This window comes from Ranitomeya variabilis, chromosome 3 (genome assembly GCF_051348905.1).
Source record: "Ranitomeya variabilis isolate aRanVar5 chromosome 3, aRanVar5.hap1, whole genome shotgun sequence".
Lineage (NCBI taxonomy): Eukaryota > Metazoa > Chordata > Amphibia > Anura > Dendrobatidae > Ranitomeya > Ranitomeya variabilis.
The window spans coordinates 266,746,333-266,764,527 of record NC_135234.1 but is presented as its reverse complement, the minus strand read 5'-3'; the positions used below and the strand labels follow the sequence as shown (position 1 = coordinate 266,764,527).

Below are 18,195 nucleotides of genomic sequence, written 5' to 3'. Positions count from 1 at the left end.
AATAAAAAACAACCTATACATGTTTGGTATCTACGAACTCGTAAATGACCTGGAGAATCATAATGGCAGGTCCTTTTTAGCATTTGGTGAACATGGTAAAAAAAAATCAAAAACACAGTTGTGGAATTGCACTTTTTTTTTCAATTTCACCGCACTTGGAATTTTGTTTCCCGCTTTTGAGTACACAATATGGTAAAACCAATGATGTCGTTCAACAGTACAACTCGTTCCACAAAAAACAAGCCGTCACATGGTCATATTGATGGAAAAAATGTAAAAGTTATGGCTCTGGAAAGAAGGGTAGCGAAAAATAGAAACGCAAAAACAACAAAAAAAGGCTGCGGCAATACGAACCCAAATTTTTTAATTATAACAGTGTAGGACAGGGGTGGGGAATCTTTTTTCTGCCAAGGGCCGTTTGGATATTTATACCATCCTTCAGGGGCCGTAGAAACTCCGCTCACAAAGTGCATCCTGACTCTGACACTGGTTTCAGGATGTTATTCTTCATTGCATGCCCTTCAGTGTTCAGTAGTGAACACTGCATGTATGTGCTAACAGAGCAAGAAGAAATTAACTAGCTGGTTGTAATCAAAATACACCTCCCTGCCCAAGAATGCGGTCCCTGAAAATCTGCCCGGGGGCCTGATAAAAGGTCATCGAGGGTCGTAAATGGCCCAGGGCCTGAGGTTCCCCACCCCTGGTGTAGGAGATATAATATCCTTGCATGCTGAGCTGCTAAGTAATAACGGCGGCAGTCCGATAATCCGACCCCCACCAGCTTCCTTCTGATGAGATAATATACTTATCTCAATCCTAGGGCATTTAGTGGCCCACGCAAAGAGATTAAAATTACTTCTGATTTTGATCCAAAATGAGGATGGTAATTGTGATGGAATAGTTTGTAGTAAATATAGTGGGTTTGAGCAATATAGTCATTTTAAGAATATTGAGGCTGGGGTCACACATGGCGTAAGACAATACGCCACGTATTATACGTCCGTACTACGGCCGTAATACGGAGATTTGTTCCCAAAATATTGATCCGTAGTCAGGGTGTGTCAGCGTATTTTGCGCATGGCATCCTCCGTATGTAATCCGTATGGCATCCGTACTGCGAGATTTTCGCGCAGGCTTGCCAAACCGACATCTAATGGATTTATGTGCTCAAATGTTAGGGAAAACATATATACAGTATATATATATATATATATGTCATTGAGACACATATATATATATTCTGTATTTAGATTTCATTCAGCGCGATATCTGTGAACAGCCGGTAATTCAATTGCCGGCTTTTCATTTCTCCTGCACAAACCCGACAGGATATGAGACATGGTTTACATACAGTAAACCATCTCATATCCCTTTTTTTTTTGCATATTCCACACTACTAATGTTATTAGTGTGTATGTGCAAAATTTGGTTGCTGTAGCTGCTAAAATAAAGGGTTAAATGGCGGAAAAAATTGGCGTGGGCTCCCGCGCAATTTTCTCCGCCAGAATGGTAAAGCCAGTGACTGAGGGCAGATATTAATAGCCAGGAGAGGGTCCATGGTTATTGGCCCCCCCGTGGCTAAAAACATCTGCCCCCAGCCACCCCAGAAAAGGCACATCTGGAAGATGCGCCTATTCTGGCACTTGGCCACTCTCTTCCCACTCCCTGTAGCGGTGGGATATGGGGTAATGAAGGGTTAATGCCACCTTGCTATTGGAAGGTGACATTAAGCCAGATTAATAATGGAGAGGCGTCATTTATGACACCTATCCATTATTAATCCAATTGTTGGAAAGGGTTAAAAAACACACACACGATTTAAAAGTAGTTTAATGAAATAAACACAGCGGTTGTTGTAATAATTTATTGTTCTCGCAATCCATCAGGAACACCCTCGCTTGGAAAAATAATAAACGCACAAGATACATACCCTCAGCTGAACCGTCACGTCCCACGAAGTAATCCATCTGAAGGGGTTAACTAATATTACAGGCAGGAGCCCTGCAAATGCAGCTGTGCTCGTGCTTGTAATTCCCCGGCGAATGAATGAAATGTAGGTCATTGACCTACATTTCCTTCAGTCGCGGTGAGGCGCCCCCTGGTGGATGTCCTCATATGACCTGGAGCGTGGGAAAAAGTTCCCAGGCTGCAGTTCATGAGAACATCCACCAGAGGGCGCTTCACCGCGACTCAATGTAAGTACAGATCCTGCTTTCCTTTCAGCACCCGGGGATTACAGGCACGGAGCACAACTGCATTTAGCAGGGCTCCTGCCTGTAATATTAGTTAACCCCTTCAGATGGATTACTTCGTGGGACGAGACGGTTCACCAGAAGGTATGTATCTTGTGCGTTTATTATTTTTCCAAGCGAGGGTGTTCCTGATGGATTGCGAGGTGATACGTTTCCTGGTTTTACATAAAATGCATGATTTGGTTGTTTTAGGGCTGCCATGGTTACAGACCCATAATCCAGTCCTGGACTGGAAGGCTATGTCAGTCTCAAGTTGGGGCTGTCGTGGTATTCATGGGGATTCCCTGCCTGTGTCTATTGCTTCTTCTACGCCTTCGGAAGTTCCGGAGTATTTGTCTGATTATCAGGACGTCTTCAGTGAGTCTGAGTCCAGTGCACTGCCTCCTCATAGGGACTGTGACTGTGCTATAGATTTGATCCCAGGCAGTAAATTTCCTAAGGGAAGACTGTTTAATCTGTCGGTACCTGAACATACCGCTATGCGTTCATATATCAAGGAGTCTCTGGAGAAAGGACATATTCGTCCGTCTTCTTCCCCTCTTGGTGCGGGATTCTTTTTTGTGGCAAAAAAGGACGGATCTTTGAGACCTTGTATTGATTATCGGCTTTTAAATAAGATCACTGTCAAATTTCAGTATCCTTTACCGCTGTTGTCTGACTTGTTTGCCCGGATTAAGGGTGCCAAGTGGTTCACCAAGATAGACCTTCGTGGTGCGTACAACCTTGTGCGCATTAAGCAAGGTGATGAATGGAAAACCGCATTCAATACGCCCGAAGGTCATTTTGAGTACTTGGTGATGCCTTTTGGTCTCTCCAATGCGCCTTCAGTTTTTCAGTCCTTTATGCATGACATTTTCCGGAAGTATCTGGATAAATTTTTGATTGTTTATCTGGATGATATTTTGGTTTTTTCTGATAATTGGGATTCGCATGTGGAGCAGGTCAGGTTGGTCTTTAAAATTTTGCGTGAAAATTCTTTGTTTGTCAAGGGCTCAAAGTGTCTCTTTGGTGTACAGAAGGTTCCCTTTTTGGGGTTCATTTTTTCCCCTTCTGCTGTGGAGATGGACCCAGTCAAGGTCCGAGCTATTCTTGATTGGACTCAGCCCTCGTCAGTTAAGAGTCTTCAGAAGTTCTTGGGCTTCGCTAACTTCTACCGTCGTTTTATCGCTAATTTTTCTAGCATTGTGAAACCTTTGACGGATATGACCAAGAAGGGCTCCGATGTAGCTAACTGGGCTCCTGCTGCCGTGGAGGCTTTCCAGGAGTTGAAACGCCGGTTTACTTCGGCGCCTGTTTTGTGCCAGCCTGACGTCTCACTTCCCTTTCAGGTTGAGGTGGATGCTTCGGAGATTGGGGCAGGGGCCGTTTTGTCGCAGAGAGGCCCTGGTTGCTCTGTTATGAAACCTTGTGCCTTTTTCTCTAGGAAGTTTTCGCCTGCCGAGCGAAATTATGATGTGGGCAATCGGGAGTTGTTGGCCATGAAATGGGCATTTGAGGAGTGGCGTCATTGGCTCGAGGGTGCTAAGCATCGTGTGGTGGTCTTGACTGATCACAAAAATCTGATGTATCTCGAGTCTGCTAAACGCCTTAATCCGAGACAGGCCCGCTGGTCATTGTTTTTCTCCCGCTTTGATTTTGTTGTCTCGTATTTACCTGGTTCAAAGAATGTGAAGGCCGATGCTCTTTCTAGGAGCTTTGTGCCTGATGCTCCTGGAGTCGCTGATCCTGTTGGTATTCTTAAAGATGGAGTTATCTTGTCAGCTATTTCTCCGGATCTGCGACGTGTGTTGCAGAGATTTCAGGCTGATAGGCCTGAGTCTTGTCCACCTGACAGACTGTTTGTCCCGGATAAGTGGACCAGCAGAGTCATTTCCGAGGTTCATTCCTCGGTGTTGGCAGGTCACCCGGGAATTTTTGGCACCAGAGATCTGGTGGCCAGGTCCTTTTGGTGGCCTTCCTTGTCAAGGGATGTGCGGTCATTTGTGCAGTCCTGTGGGACTTGTGCTCGAGCTAAGCCTTGCTGTTCTCGTGCCAGCGGTTTGCTCTTGCCCTTGCCTGTCCCGAAGAGACCTTGGACACATATCTCCATGGATTTCATTTCTGATCTTCCGCTATCTCAGGGCATGTCCGTTATCTGGGTGATATGTGATCGCTTCTCCAAGATGGTCCATTTGGTTCCTTTGCCTAAGCTGCCTTCCTCTTCCGATCTGGTTCCTGTGTTTTTCCAGAACGTGGTTCGTTTGCACGGCATCCCTGAGAATATTGTGTCTGACAGAGGATCCCAGTTCGTTTCCAGGTTCTGGCGATCCTTTTGTAGTAGGATGGGCATTGATTTGTCGTTTTCGTCTGCTTTCCATCCTCAGACTAATGGACAGACGGAGCGAACCAATCAGACTTTGGAGGCTTATTTGAGGTGTTTTGTCTCTGCTGATCAGGACGATTGGGTGACATTCTTGCCGTTGGCTGAGTTTGCCCTTAATAATCGGGCTAGTTCCGCCACCTTGGTTTCACCTTTTTTCTGCAACTCTGGTTTCCATCCTCGCTTTTCTTCGGGTCATGTGGAGCCTTCTGACTGTCCTGGGGTGGATTCTGTGGTGGATAGGTTGCAGCAGATCTGGAATCATGTGGTGGACAACTTGAAGTTGTCACAGGAGAAGGCTCAGCGCTTTGCCAACCGCCGCCGCGGTGTGGGTCCCCGACTACGCGTTGGGGATTTGGTATGGCTTTCTTCCCGCTTTGTTCCTATGAAGGTCTCCTCTCCCAAATTTAAACCTCGTTTTATTGGGCCTTACAAGATATTGGAAATCCTTAATCCTGTATCTTTTCGTCTGGATCTTCCTGTGTCGTTTGCTATTCACAATGTATTTCATAGGTCCTTGTTGCGGCGGTACATTGTGCCTGTAGTTCCTTCTGCTGAGCCTCCTGCTCCGGTGTTGGTTGAGGGCGAGTTGGAGTACGTGGTGGAGAAGATCTTGGATTCTCGCCTCTCCAGGCGGAGGCTTCAGTACCTGGTCAAGTGGAAGGGCTATGGTCAGGAGGATAATTCCTGGGTGGTCGCCTCTGATGTTCATGCGGCCGATTTAGTTCGTGCCTTTCATGCCGCTCATCCTGATCGCCCTGGTGGTCGTGGTGAGGGTTCGGTGACCCCTCACTAAGGGGGGGGTACTGTTGTGAATTTGCTTTTTGCTCCCTCTAGTGGTTACTAGTTTTTTGACTCTGGTTTTTCTGTCATTCCTTTTATCCGCACCTGGGTCGTTAGTTAGGGGTGTTGCTATATAAGCTCCCTGGACCTTCAGTTCAATGCCTGGCAACGTAGTTATCAGAGCTAGTCTGCTGTGCTCTTGTCTACTGATCCTGGTTCCAGTTATATCAGCTAAGTCTGCCTTTTGCTTTTTGCTATTTGTTTTGGTTTTGTATTTTTGTCCAGCTTGTTCCAAAACTATATCCTGACCTTTGCTGGAAGCTCTAGGGGGGCTGGTGTTCTCCCCCCGGACCGTTAGACGGTTCGGGGGTTCTTGAATTTCCAGTGTGGATTTTGATAGGGTTTTTGTTGACCATATAAGTTACCTTTCTTTATTCTGCTATCAGTAAGCGGGCCTCTCTGTGCTAAACCTGGTTCATTTCTGTGTTTGTCATTTCCTCTTACCTCACCGTCATTATTTGTGGGGGGCTTCTATCCAGCTTTGGGGTCCCCTTCTCTGGAGGCAAGAAAGGTCTTTGTTTTCCTCTACTAGGGGTAGCTAGATTCTCCGGCTGGCGCGTGTCATCTAGAATCAACGTAGGAATGATCCCCGGCTACTTCTAGTGTTGGCGTTAGGAGTAGATATATGGTCAACCCAGTTACCACTGCCCTATGAGCTGGATTTTTGTATTCTGCAGACTTCCACGTTCCTCTGAGACCCTCGCCATTGGGGTCATAACAGGTGGCGTCACGAAATTTATACAAACTCTCACTTTCATTGGACGCCCCTCTAAGGGCCACGGTACTGGGTCAGGCCACCGTGACATCTCCCGAACCGAAGGACTCGGTACCGAGTACCCCATTGCCCTTACTTGCGTGGGGGCGATTTAAATCTTGGTGTCACGAACAGGATCTACTTAAGCCTGAAAATCGGGTCATGTGCGCCTAAGAACTGTGCCAGAACTGTATTTGATCTGTGATTTGCTTAAAGACTGTGTATTGCCATTTGCCGCCAAAATTCCCGCCAAAACTGCCACCATTACAGCGCCACGAGGAGCGCAGACGAAGAAGAAGGGCGTGGAGCTGTGGGCGTGAACGAACTGAGAAGCACGAAAAATAATGGCCGCCCAGTCTAAATATCTATGTACCTTGAGGATGTGTCCGTCAGCAGCCGAGATCCGTCTCCTGATCCTCAATGGCGGGCGGAGACAAAGAAAACGAAACCGCCCCAGAAGGAGAGAGCGGGAAAAAGACCAGAAAGAAGCAAACCACGTGGAGGACGCCATGGCAAGCTACCCAGAACCAGAGCATGGGGTAGGAGCGGAGTACTCCCCCAGCTACCCGGGAGGGCACCAGAACCAGACCTCCATCGCTGACGCCGACTCCCTGCAGGGTGGAATGGAGGAGTTGATTGACCAGCTCCTGCAGATGTGGGTAAACACCAATGCCGCATACCGGACGACACCTGCGGAGGATTCCTAGACACCGCCGCCGCTCCCTGCACTGCTCCAGGAGCAGCTGCCAGCACCGTCGCAGATGATGCCGCCAACAGAACCAGTCAACACAGGAGACACCGCTGCGGCCGGTAAGCGCGCTGACCCTGCCCCAGAGACAGAGGGACTGCTGATAGGCCCCGTCGCAGCGCCACCTCCTCGCGGTACCCATCGCCTGCAGCGTCTAGCACCATGGGACCAGGCCACGGGCATGGAACACTTTCTGAAGGCCCCAATCACGCCCACTACCCTGCCGGGTGAGGTGTACGCGGAGCGGACTGTGTACCACTGGGTGAACCCCAGACCAGATTTCATAGGGTTCCCCGGGGCAGAAACACAAAAAGGGGAGACTGTTGAGGTCCTAAGCTGGGAGGATTACTAGGCCCAGCTTGCCCGTAAATGGGAGGAGGAAAGACACCAGGCCCAAGGCCAGGCCCACGACCAACGCGACCTGGCAGTAAAGGCCAAGGACCGCAAGGACTGCACCACCCACCAGGCCCCGCGTAAGCAGGGCACAGTTGTAACCTTCAAGCTCCGAGGGGGATGGGGCTTCATCAAGGAGCAAGGGCTGTATGCAGAGGTCTTTGTGAACCGGAGGGATGTGGAGTCCCACCTCTGGGAAGGCCACCCAGACCGAGACCTTTACCTGGGAGACACGGTCACCTACACCAGACATTTTTGTGAGAAAATAAACAACCACAAGATGGCAGCACAATGCCTGACATCCAGAAAGAAGCCAACCATGAATAGATAAAATGAAAGTTTATTCCAAGAAAAAACAAAATGATACAAAATGAGAACATGCATAAAAAACTACAGAATTAACTCAGGATAGTACCCCATGGGAGGTTGAAGGAAGTACACCCGCTAATGGCCACAGTTAAAGTACATAATATAACAGGACTCCCAAGACTACTACAGATAGTACACAGGAATATAAAGTGCAAAAAGCATCCCCCATGAATCTGTGTATCTATTATGCAGAGTCGCCCTAAAGGATCCTGTAATCCTACCTAAACCTATAAAACTGACCACCGGCATAGAGAGAGAAAGGTAAGGTATGGAAACGAGGTTACCTTAGTGGACTAAGACGGGTGTGTATACTTCCCACAGCACTTCCCAGCGCCCCAACGCGGGTTTCGCCCTTGCTTCTTCCGGGGGCGCCCGGGGGCAATGCATTATGTTTAATAAGGATGTAGTCCAGTGTGCTGTACGAATCAAGGGGATTGGAGTAAAAGCTATAATCTCTATTTGCAGTTTGTTGGATTCTCTAGGACTCACAAAGTTGTAGACAAAAGAGAGCTCTTTAGATGCGTTTGATTACTATATATGAGGGATGAGATTTCCTTTTAGAATTATCCAACACTGGGTCCAGAGTAGCTTTAAGATCTCCACATAGTATTACAGTACCTCTAACAAGAGGAGTAGCTGTGTCAATCAAATTGGTAATAAAGGATGCCTGACCTTGATTTGGAGCATAGGCATTAATGACTGTGAAGTGTTGCCCATGTACTGACAGGGAAAGGATAATGTACCTGGCATCACTATCTATAGCTCAGTCTATGGTTTGGTGGGTGAGGGGTTTTTGTATGGCTATTGCTACACCTTTAGAGCGAGCAACTGGGTTATGAGTAGTGTTGAGCGATACCTTCCGATATTCGGAAATATCGGATATCGCTGACAACCGATACCAATGCAAGTCAATGAGACACAAATATCGGAATTAAAATAAGCCCTTTCTGTCCTTGTACATCCTGTTCCGGAGGGGGGAAGAGTGTGGGCGGTGCGTGGGCGGAGACTGCGTGTCTGTGCGGGACCGTGGAGGCTCTGTGCGGGCCTGCCGGGGTCTGTACAGGCCTCTCGGGGGTCTGTGCGGGCTGCCGGGGGTCTGTGCGGCCTGCCGGGGGTCTGTACGGGCCTCTCGGGGGTCTGTGCGGCTGGCTGGGGGTCTGTGCGGCCTGCCGGGGGTCTGTACGGGCCTCTCAGGGGTCTGTGCGGCCTGCCGGGGGTCTGTATGGGCCTCTCTGGGGTCTGTGCGGCCTGCCGGGGGTCTATACGGTCCTCTCTGGGCTCTGTGCGACCTGCCGGGGGTCTGTACGGGCCTCTCTGGGGTCTGTGCGGCCTGCCAGGGGTCTGTGCGGCCTGCCGGGGGTCTGTACGGGCATCTCTGGGGTCTGTGCAGCCTGCCGGGGGTCTGTGCGGGTGTGCAGGCATCGTCCGATGGGACTACAAGTCCCATCGGGCTATGCCTGCTACAATGGCAGTGATTGACACATTAGCCAATGATGGGACAGTAGTAGTCCCATCATCCGGCTAATGTGTTGAATGTAAAAAAAAAAAAACATACATACTACATACATACAACATACATACTAAATACATACATACAACATACTACACACATACAACATACATACTACATACTGTACATACAACATACATACTACATACATACAACATACTACATACATACTGTACATACAACATACATACATACATACAATACATACATACAACAGACTACATACATACTACATACATACAACATATTACATACATACTACATACATACATACAACATACTACATACATACAACATACATACAACATACTACATACATACTACATACCACATGCATACTACATACATACAACATACATAATACATACATACAACATACATACTACATACATACATGCAACATACTACATACATACATACATACTACATACATACATACTACATACAATACATTCATACATTACATACAATACATACATACAGTACATATAACATAGATTACATACTCACCATTACTAGTCACTTTGTTCCCCGAAGCCAGTGTCATCTGTAAAAAAGATTAAAATAACAACCAATATACTCCCTGATACGCAGAAATCCACGAGTGTCCCACGACGATCTCCCGTGGAGAACGGCAGCATCAGCTGATGCGACCGCTCTCTAGGGGCCCCAGGAACACAATGACGGGAGGAAGGTATCCTTCCGCATTGTATTCCTCCGCCGCTGTAAAAAATAGTCCTTAGTCTCACTTTTGGCATTGCTGTGTCAGAAATTTTCCCATGCAGCAATTGCCATAAAGTGAGACTCTGAGAGGTTACTATTGTTCAGTGAGGCACTGCAGGAGCCATTGGCTCCTGTCAGTGTGTCACTGAGGGTCCTATAGAGCAGTGACATCACCTGATGTCACTGTTCTATAGGGGAGATCGTCGTGGGACACTCGTTATTAATTGGACTACGGTGGACAGGTAGTATACGGTTTATTATTTTACGTTTTTTGCAGGCGCTGAAGTATGGTAAGTATGGTTAAATGAAGAATATTAAAATACTTTTTCCTAATGTGTGCGTGTTTTATTAACCCTTTACTAGTATTGGATTAATAATGGATAGGCGTCTTATTGACACCTCTCCGTTATTAACCCGGCCTAATGTCACCTTACAATAGCAACAATAGCAAGCCCATCGAATCGGACCGCAGTGTGACCGCCACTGGGTGAGTATAATATAACCTCTTTATCTCATCTTTCAGGATACATGGGGGGGGGGGCTTATCTACATGTGCAAATTAGCCTCTTGAGTCAATGGGGCAAATGTTCTCCCAGAAGTCTTCCCATTCAGCATGCTATCATGCCCCTGTGGGTGTGATAACATGATTTACAAGAGCCGACATAATCTTGCCATGCACTCGGCTTTCTTCACTCAAGTTAAAGTGCCTCTGAAGCCGGGTGTACGCTTCCCAGCTTCAGAGGCGCACTGCGCATGTCCAGAAGTGGCCCACACTGACACATGTTACTTAATGAGGCAGTGCAGAAAGCCGATTTTTTTTTTATTGACAGAATGTCTGAAAAAAAAATAAAAATCACTGAATGCTGTAATTTCACTCTGTATTTAGCTGACTGCGAGAAAAAAATCGTCTGCCACATGGACTATCAATATGGCATCTGATTTTATGGACACAATACAATTCTGTAAGATGGGAAGCTGTAAATGGTCCTGAATAGGATTAATAGCTGTGGAGTAAAAAAACAGATTGTATACAGACAGCGCACGGATGACAAGTGAGAAAAATCATCCCACTCTCCTGGATGAGAATGGGACTGATATTTAATACGCTAGTGTGACTTAGGGCTGTCCCACATGTCCAGATAATTCCGGTACCGGAATAAATCGGTACCGGAGTTATCCGTGTCCGTGTGCCTGGGAACTCACGTAGGCCATACGTGCGGCACACGTGTGCCGCTCGTATGGCGAGTGGGTACCACACGGAGCGTGTGGTACCCACGCGTGTGGTACCCTGCTTCGTGCTGAAGCCGCGATTCATATGTTCCCTGCAGCAGCGTTTGCTGCAGAGAAAATATGAATAATAGTGTTTAAAATAAAGATCTATGTGTCCGCCGCCCTCCCACCCCCTGTGCGCCCCCCCACCCCCTTGCGCCCCCCCCGCTGTTCAGAAAATACTTAGGCTGGTTTCACACTTGCGTTTTTGTCTGCAGCGTTTTTTGCACAAAAAACGCATGCGTTTTTTCCCCTATATTTATCATTGAAAACGCATGCGTTTTTTTGTACGCGTTTGGTCGCGTTTGTAAACGCATGCGTTTTTTTTCTGCATGCATTCATTTTCAAAAATGCAACCTGTAGCATTTTCTTGCGCGTTTTTTTTGCCGCGAAAAAACGCATGCGTTTTTTCGCGGCAAAAAAATGCATTGCTGTCTATGTAAACGCATGCGTTTTTATAGAAAAAAAAACAGAAAAAACACTGAAAAGCCACCCACCACCATCAAGGTGATAAAGGGATCCAAACCCTAACCCTAACTCTACCCCTGACCTCGCCCCTAACCGTTTAATGAACATTTTCTGACAGTCATAGTGCCACGTATTTAAGTGCCACGTATCACGTATTTCAGTGCCACGTATTTCAGTGCCACATATTTAAGTGCCACGTCTTTCAGTGCCACGATATTTCAGTGCCACGATATTTCAGTGCCACGTATTTCAGTGCCACGTATTTAAGTGCCACGTACTGTAAATACTATAACTACGTGGTTATACGTGGCACTGAAATATCGTGGCGCGTAAATACGTGGCACTTAAATACGTGGCACTTAAATACGTGGCACTTATATACGTATATACGTATATAAACGTATTTCAGTGCCACGCATTTCAGGTTAGGGTTAGGGGTAGGGGTAGGGTTAGGGGTAGGGTTAGGGTTTTTTGTTTTTTTCTTGTTTTCTTGTGTTTTTCTATAAAAACGCATGCGTCTAAAAAACGCATGCGTTTTACCGCGTTTACATGCGTTTTTTCACACATGCGTTTTTAAAAAAACGCATGCAGATAAAAACGCAAGTGTGAAACCAGCCTTACCCGCCTCCCTCGCTGCTTCCTGGTCTGGCCGCGGCTTCTAGTGTATGCGGTCACGTGGGGCCGATCATTTACAGTCATGAATATGTGGCTCCACCTCCCATAGGGGCGGAGCCGACTATTCATGATTGTAAATGAGCGGCCCCACGTGACCGTATACAGTAGAAGGCGCGGGGCAGAGAGGAAGGAGTGACAGTCAACGTGGGAGTGGGTATTTTCTGAACAGCGGGGGGGCGCACAGGGGGTGGGGGGGCGGCGGACACATACATCTTTATTATAAACGCTATTATTCATATTTTCTCTGCAGCAAACGCTGCTGCAGGAAACATATGAATCGCGGCTTCAGCACCATGTGGGGGGGACAGCGCTTACTGTAGCGCTGTCTCCTGCACGCACACGGACCCCAGACGGAGAACGTCCGTGTGCGGTACGTGTTTTACACGGACCCATTGACTCTATTGGGTCCGTGTAATACGTGCGCTCCCACGAACACTGACATGTCTCCGTGTTTGGCACACGGAGACACGGTCCGCAAAAAATCAATGACATCTGAACAGATGCATTGATTTTTATGGGTCTGCGTGTGTCAGTGTCTCCGGTACGTGAGGAAACTGTCACCTCACGTACCGGAGCCACTGACGTGTGAAACCGGCCTTAAATGGTAGCAACCAGCAACTTTCCGTGGCTGATGGACGAGTATAGGTTCTTTTATGCCCGTTTCATATAAAGGAAAAAAAACACTGTGTGGAATAATGAGCACACTGCAGATTTTTAAAACCATCGCATGTTTTTTGTGCAGATCTCTCAGGGAGAAGCTGCAGACTGAGTGGTCATGGGGTGCATCCGTGGTGTGGATCCCCTGGAACAACTGCTGGCCACCATCAGGCCAGTATGGAGCGCCAACAGACTTTATGCAAGTTGTTTGGCTCTTGTTACCAAGCAACAACTAGGACAAAACCATCACTAAAACAATTGTTCTGCCCCACCACAGCATGTTATCGTCAGCACGTCCGCTATTTACGAGGGGTGATGTGCTGCTGATAGCGAGGAATGTCGAAAAATCTAATCACCCGACAAGCAAGCGTTTTGCCATCACATAGTTGGGAATGTTCTTACAAACACTTGGTCGCCGATTATCGGTATGGTGGAAGCTGTCAGATTCCAATTTCACATAATTTTCCTAGCCGAACATTGCCTAAATGTCAGATGAATGCTTTGGTCACCGCTGCGCCCAGTTATTGGCTGCAGCGCTCTCATGCATGTCCAGACATAAATTATGGAACTGGCTGTTGTTATGAGAGACGCTATAGTGCTTGGTAGGAGGCCATATTGTATTACTTTAAAGAAAAGCATGCTGGGTGAGGCCGTGAGGGGGATTTTTTTAATCAGGGTGGTCAATTCAGACCTTGTCATGTGATCAGGAGGACAAGTGTCACTGTACGAGCACTTTCTGTCCGTGTCATGATCAAGAGTTAGCAATAAAGTTTGATTTGTTTCAGTCGTTTCATTTCGCTCTGACAGATTCGACAACGGGCGCATCGCGTGCACTGCACGCTTGAGAGGTTACTGGCTCACTAACAGCCGTTTATTTAAAAAAAAAAAAAAAAAGAGAGAGAGAGAGATAACGTGCACTCTCCTTCAGCCGCTTGACTGTGCCGTGACCGCACAAGGCAACCGAGGGACAGCTGAGGAGGCGAATCTGCGGCCTGCAGCACCAGCGCTCACTTACTCCAAGCCGAGGGCGGGGTCCGCATACTGTTTACGACAGTGTACGACACTGGTTCATGCAGGCGCTGCGAAAAGTGACTGCTAGAGATGGCGCGGCTGGTGGCAGTGTGCAGGGACGGAGAGGAGGAATTCCCTTTCGATACCAGACAGATTCCGTTGTGCATCGATGACACGCTGACGGTGAGTGTGCTGTGCGCACTCTGCTAAGTTTCTCCCGTACTCTGCTAGCCAAGGGGCGGGAGACGTTAGCAGTTCCACAAGTCGTCCGCCTAGGCCTGTGCGGCGGGCTGCTCCTGCCTTCTCCTCTCCGGTACTGCGCACGGCGCGGGAGGAGACCCGGTGCAGGGTCCCGGCTCTGTGCCTGCAGCTTTATGGCAAGCTCGCCTTTCTCCTGACTTACTGGCATTGCCCCCCGCCCTGATCTCGGGTTTAATTTTCCTGCGTACACAGCGCTTTTCGCTCTATGGGGACCACCTAATCATCAGACTAGACCGAGCCCTACCTTTAGGCTGTGTGCAACCGTAGCAGATTTTTTGTGGTTTTTTTCGAGGTTTTTCGCTATAACGACGCTATAAAACCGCGAAAAAAACGCTAACATTCAGCATCCTATGGAACAGAATGCAATCCGCATTTTTTGTGCACATGCTGCATTTTTTTCCTGAGCGGAATCGCAATCCAGAAAAAAACGCAGCATGTTCATTAAAATTGCGGAATTGCGGCGATTCTGCACCCATAGGAGTGCATTGATCTGCTTACTTCCCGCACGGGGCTGTGCACACCATGCGGGAAGTAAGCAGATCAAGTGCGGTTGGTACCCAGGGTGGAGGAGAGGAGACTCTCCTCCACGGACTGGGCACCATATAAGTGGTAAAAAAAAAAGAATTAAAATAAAAAATAGCGATATACTCACCCTCTGGCGGCCCGACCTTCTCAGCGGTTTCCGAGGTGTGTGTGAAGGACCTGCGATGACGTCACGGTCACGTGACCGCTACGTCAATGGAAGGTCCTGAACACACAGCATTAGGAACGGAAGCCGCTGAGGTGAGTATAACCTTTTTTTTTAATTTTTGTTATTATTTTTAACATTCTACCTTTTACTATAGATGCTGCATAAGCAGCATCTATAGTAAAAAGTTGGTCACACTTGTCAAACACTGTGTTTGACAAGTGTGACCAACCTGTCAATCAGTTTTCCAAGCGATGCTACAGATCGCTTGGGAAACGCTAGCATTCTGCAAGCTAATTATGCTTGCAAAACGCTAGTTTTCTGCGGGTATATGCATGCAAATTCTGCATGCGATATGCCGCGGCAGGAGCAGCAGAATTGCCGCGGAAATTTCCGCGGCAATTCTGCTACGTGTGCACATAGCCTTGAAAGTATGTGCACACGTCCGGATTTCTTGCAGAAATTTCCTGAAGAAAACCGGAAATTTTCTGCAAGAAATCCGCATTTTTTTTTTTTGCGTTTTTTTTCCGTTTTTTTTAGCATTCTGCAAGCGTAATTAGCTTGCAGAATGCTAGAGTTTTCCAAGCGATCTGTAGCATCGCTTGGAAAACTGATTGACAGGTTGGTCACACTTGTCAAACAGAGTGTTTGACAAGTGCGACCAACTTTTTACTATAGATGCAGCCTATGCAGCATCAATAGTAAAAGATAGAATGTTTAAAAATAATAAAAAAAATGCTTATACTCACCCAGACGATCTCCTCAGCGGCGTCCGTTCCTCTTCCTATAGCTGGTGTGTGCGCGCAGGACCTTCCATGACGTCGCGGTCATGTGAGCGGTCACGTGAGCACACCAGCTATGAGAACCGAAGCGGCAGCATGCAGCGGTGAGGCGGGAACACTGCGGGGGACATCGAAGGTGAGTATAGGACTATTTTTTATTTTAATTCTTTTATTTTTGACCAATTATATGGTGCCCAGTCCGTGGAGGAGAGTCTCCTCTCCTCCACCCTGGGTACCAACCGCACATAATCTGCTTACTTCCCGCATGGTGTGCACAGCCCCGTGCGGGAAGTAAGCAGATCAATGCACTCCTAGGTGTGCGGAATCGCCGCAATTCCGCATTTTTAATGAACATGTTGCTTTTTTTTCCCGCGATGGGATTTTTTCGCTGAAAAAATCGCAACATTTGCACAAAAAATGCGGAATACACGGTAAATAATAGGAGGCATATGTTAGCGTTTTTATCGCAAAAAAAACGCAAAAAATCCTGACGTGTGCACATACCCTAAGGCCGGCGTCACACTGGCGAGTTTTACGGACGTAAGAGCGCAGAAACTACGTCCGTAAAACTCGCATTACATACGGCACAATTATTCTCAATGGGGCTGCTCCTATTAGCCGTATATTATGGTTCAGTATTATACGGCTTTCTACGGCCGTACAAAATCGCAGCATGCTGCGTTTGTCAGCGTATTGCGCAAATAATACGCCAATGAAAGTCTATGGGGGCGAGAAAAATACGGATTCCACACGGACCTGCAGTGTGACTTGCAAGAAATACGCAGCGGTGTTAGTGAAAAGTCGGTAATTCAATTGCCGGCTTTTTCCTTCTCTTTCACAAACCCGACATGATATGAGACATGGTTTACATACAGTAAACCATCTCATATCCCCATTTTTTTTGCATATTCCACACTACTAATGTTAGTAGTGTGTATGTGCAAAATTTGTGCACTGTAGCTGCTAAAATAAAGGGTTAAATGGCGGAATAAATTGGCGTGGGCTCCCGCGCAATTTTCTCCGCCAGAGTGGTAAAGCCAGTGACTGAGGGCAGATATTAATAGCCAGGAGAGGGTCCATGGTTATTGGCCCCCCCGTGGCTACAAACATCTGCCCCCAGCCACCCCAGAAAAGGCATATCTGGAAGATGCGCCTATTCTGGCACTTGGCCACTCTCTTCCCACTCCCTGTAGCGGTGGGATATGGGGTAATGAAGGGTTAATGCCACCTTGCTATTGTAAGGTGACATTAAGCCAGATTAATAATGGAGAGGCGTCAATTATGACACCTATCCATTATTAATCCAATTGTAGGAAAGGGTTAAAAAACACACACACATGATTACAAAGGATTTTAATGAAATAAACACAGCGGTTGTTGTAATAATTTATTGTTCTCGCAATCCATTTGCAAACCCTCGCTTGGCAAAATAATAAACGCACAATATACATACCTTCTGATGTCAGATCACGTCCCACGATGTAATCCATCTGAAGGGGTTAACTAATATTACAGGCAGGAGCCCTGCTAATGCAGCTGTGTGCTCGTGTCTGTAATCCCCCGGCGAATCAATGAAATGTAGGTCATTGACCTACATTTCCTTCAGTCGCGGTGAGGCGCCCCCTGGTGGATGTCCTCATATGACGTGGAGCGTGGGAAAAAGTTCCCAGGCTGCAGTTCATGGGAACATCCACCAGAGGGCGCCTCACCGCGACTCAATGTAAGTACAGATCCAGCTTTCCTTTCAGCACCCGGGGATTACAGGCACGAGCGAGTGGTTTATCGCAGCTCGTGCCTGTAATATTAGTTAACCCCTTCAGATGGATTACTTCGTGGGACGTGATCTGACATCAGAAGGTATGTATCTTGTGCGTTAATTATTTTGCCAAGCGAGGGCCTGGAAATGGATTGCGAATAACAATAAATTATTACAACAACCGCTGTGTTTATTTCATTAAAATCCTTTTTAATCATGTGTGTGTGTGTTTTTTAACCCTTTCCAACAATTGGATTAATAATGGATAGGTGACATAATTGACGCCTCTCCATTATTAATCTGGCTTAATGTCACCTTACAATAGCAAGGTGGCATTAACCCTTCATTACCCCATATCCCACCGCTACACGGGAGTGGGAAGAGAGTGGCCAAGTGCCAGAATAGGCGCATCTTCCAGATGTGCCTTTTCTGGGGTGGCTGGGGGCAGATGTTTGTAGCCAGGGGGGGCCAATAACCATGGACCCTCTCCTGGCTATTAATATCTACCCTCAGTCACTGGCTTTACCACTCTGGCGGAGAAAATTGCGCGGGAGCCCACGCCAATTTTTTCCGCCATTTAACCCTTTATTTCAGCAGCTACAGCGAGGAAATTTTGCACATACACACTACTAACATTAGTAGTGTGGAATATGCAAAAAAAAAGGGGATATGAGATG

General features: G+C 47.3%; 1 protein-coding gene across 2 annotated transcripts in view; it reads left to right on the top strand.

The window, feature by feature from the left end:
• The first annotated feature begins 13,815 nt into the window (after positions 1–13,815).
• The window catches only part of GGNBP2 (gametogenetin binding protein 2), a 116,187-nt gene continuing 111,807 nt past the window's right edge, over positions 13,816–18,195 (top strand). The window contains exon 1 of one of the 2 annotated variants that reach the window (XM_077295449.1): positions 13,816–14,214. In XM_077295449.1, the coding sequence (XP_077151564.1) occupies positions 14,122–14,214 (93 nt within the window). In that variant the 5' untranslated portion in view covers positions 13,816–14,121. The remainder of the gene's footprint in view (positions 14,215–18,195) is intronic. The other variant, XM_077295450.1, reaches the window with a different exon arrangement.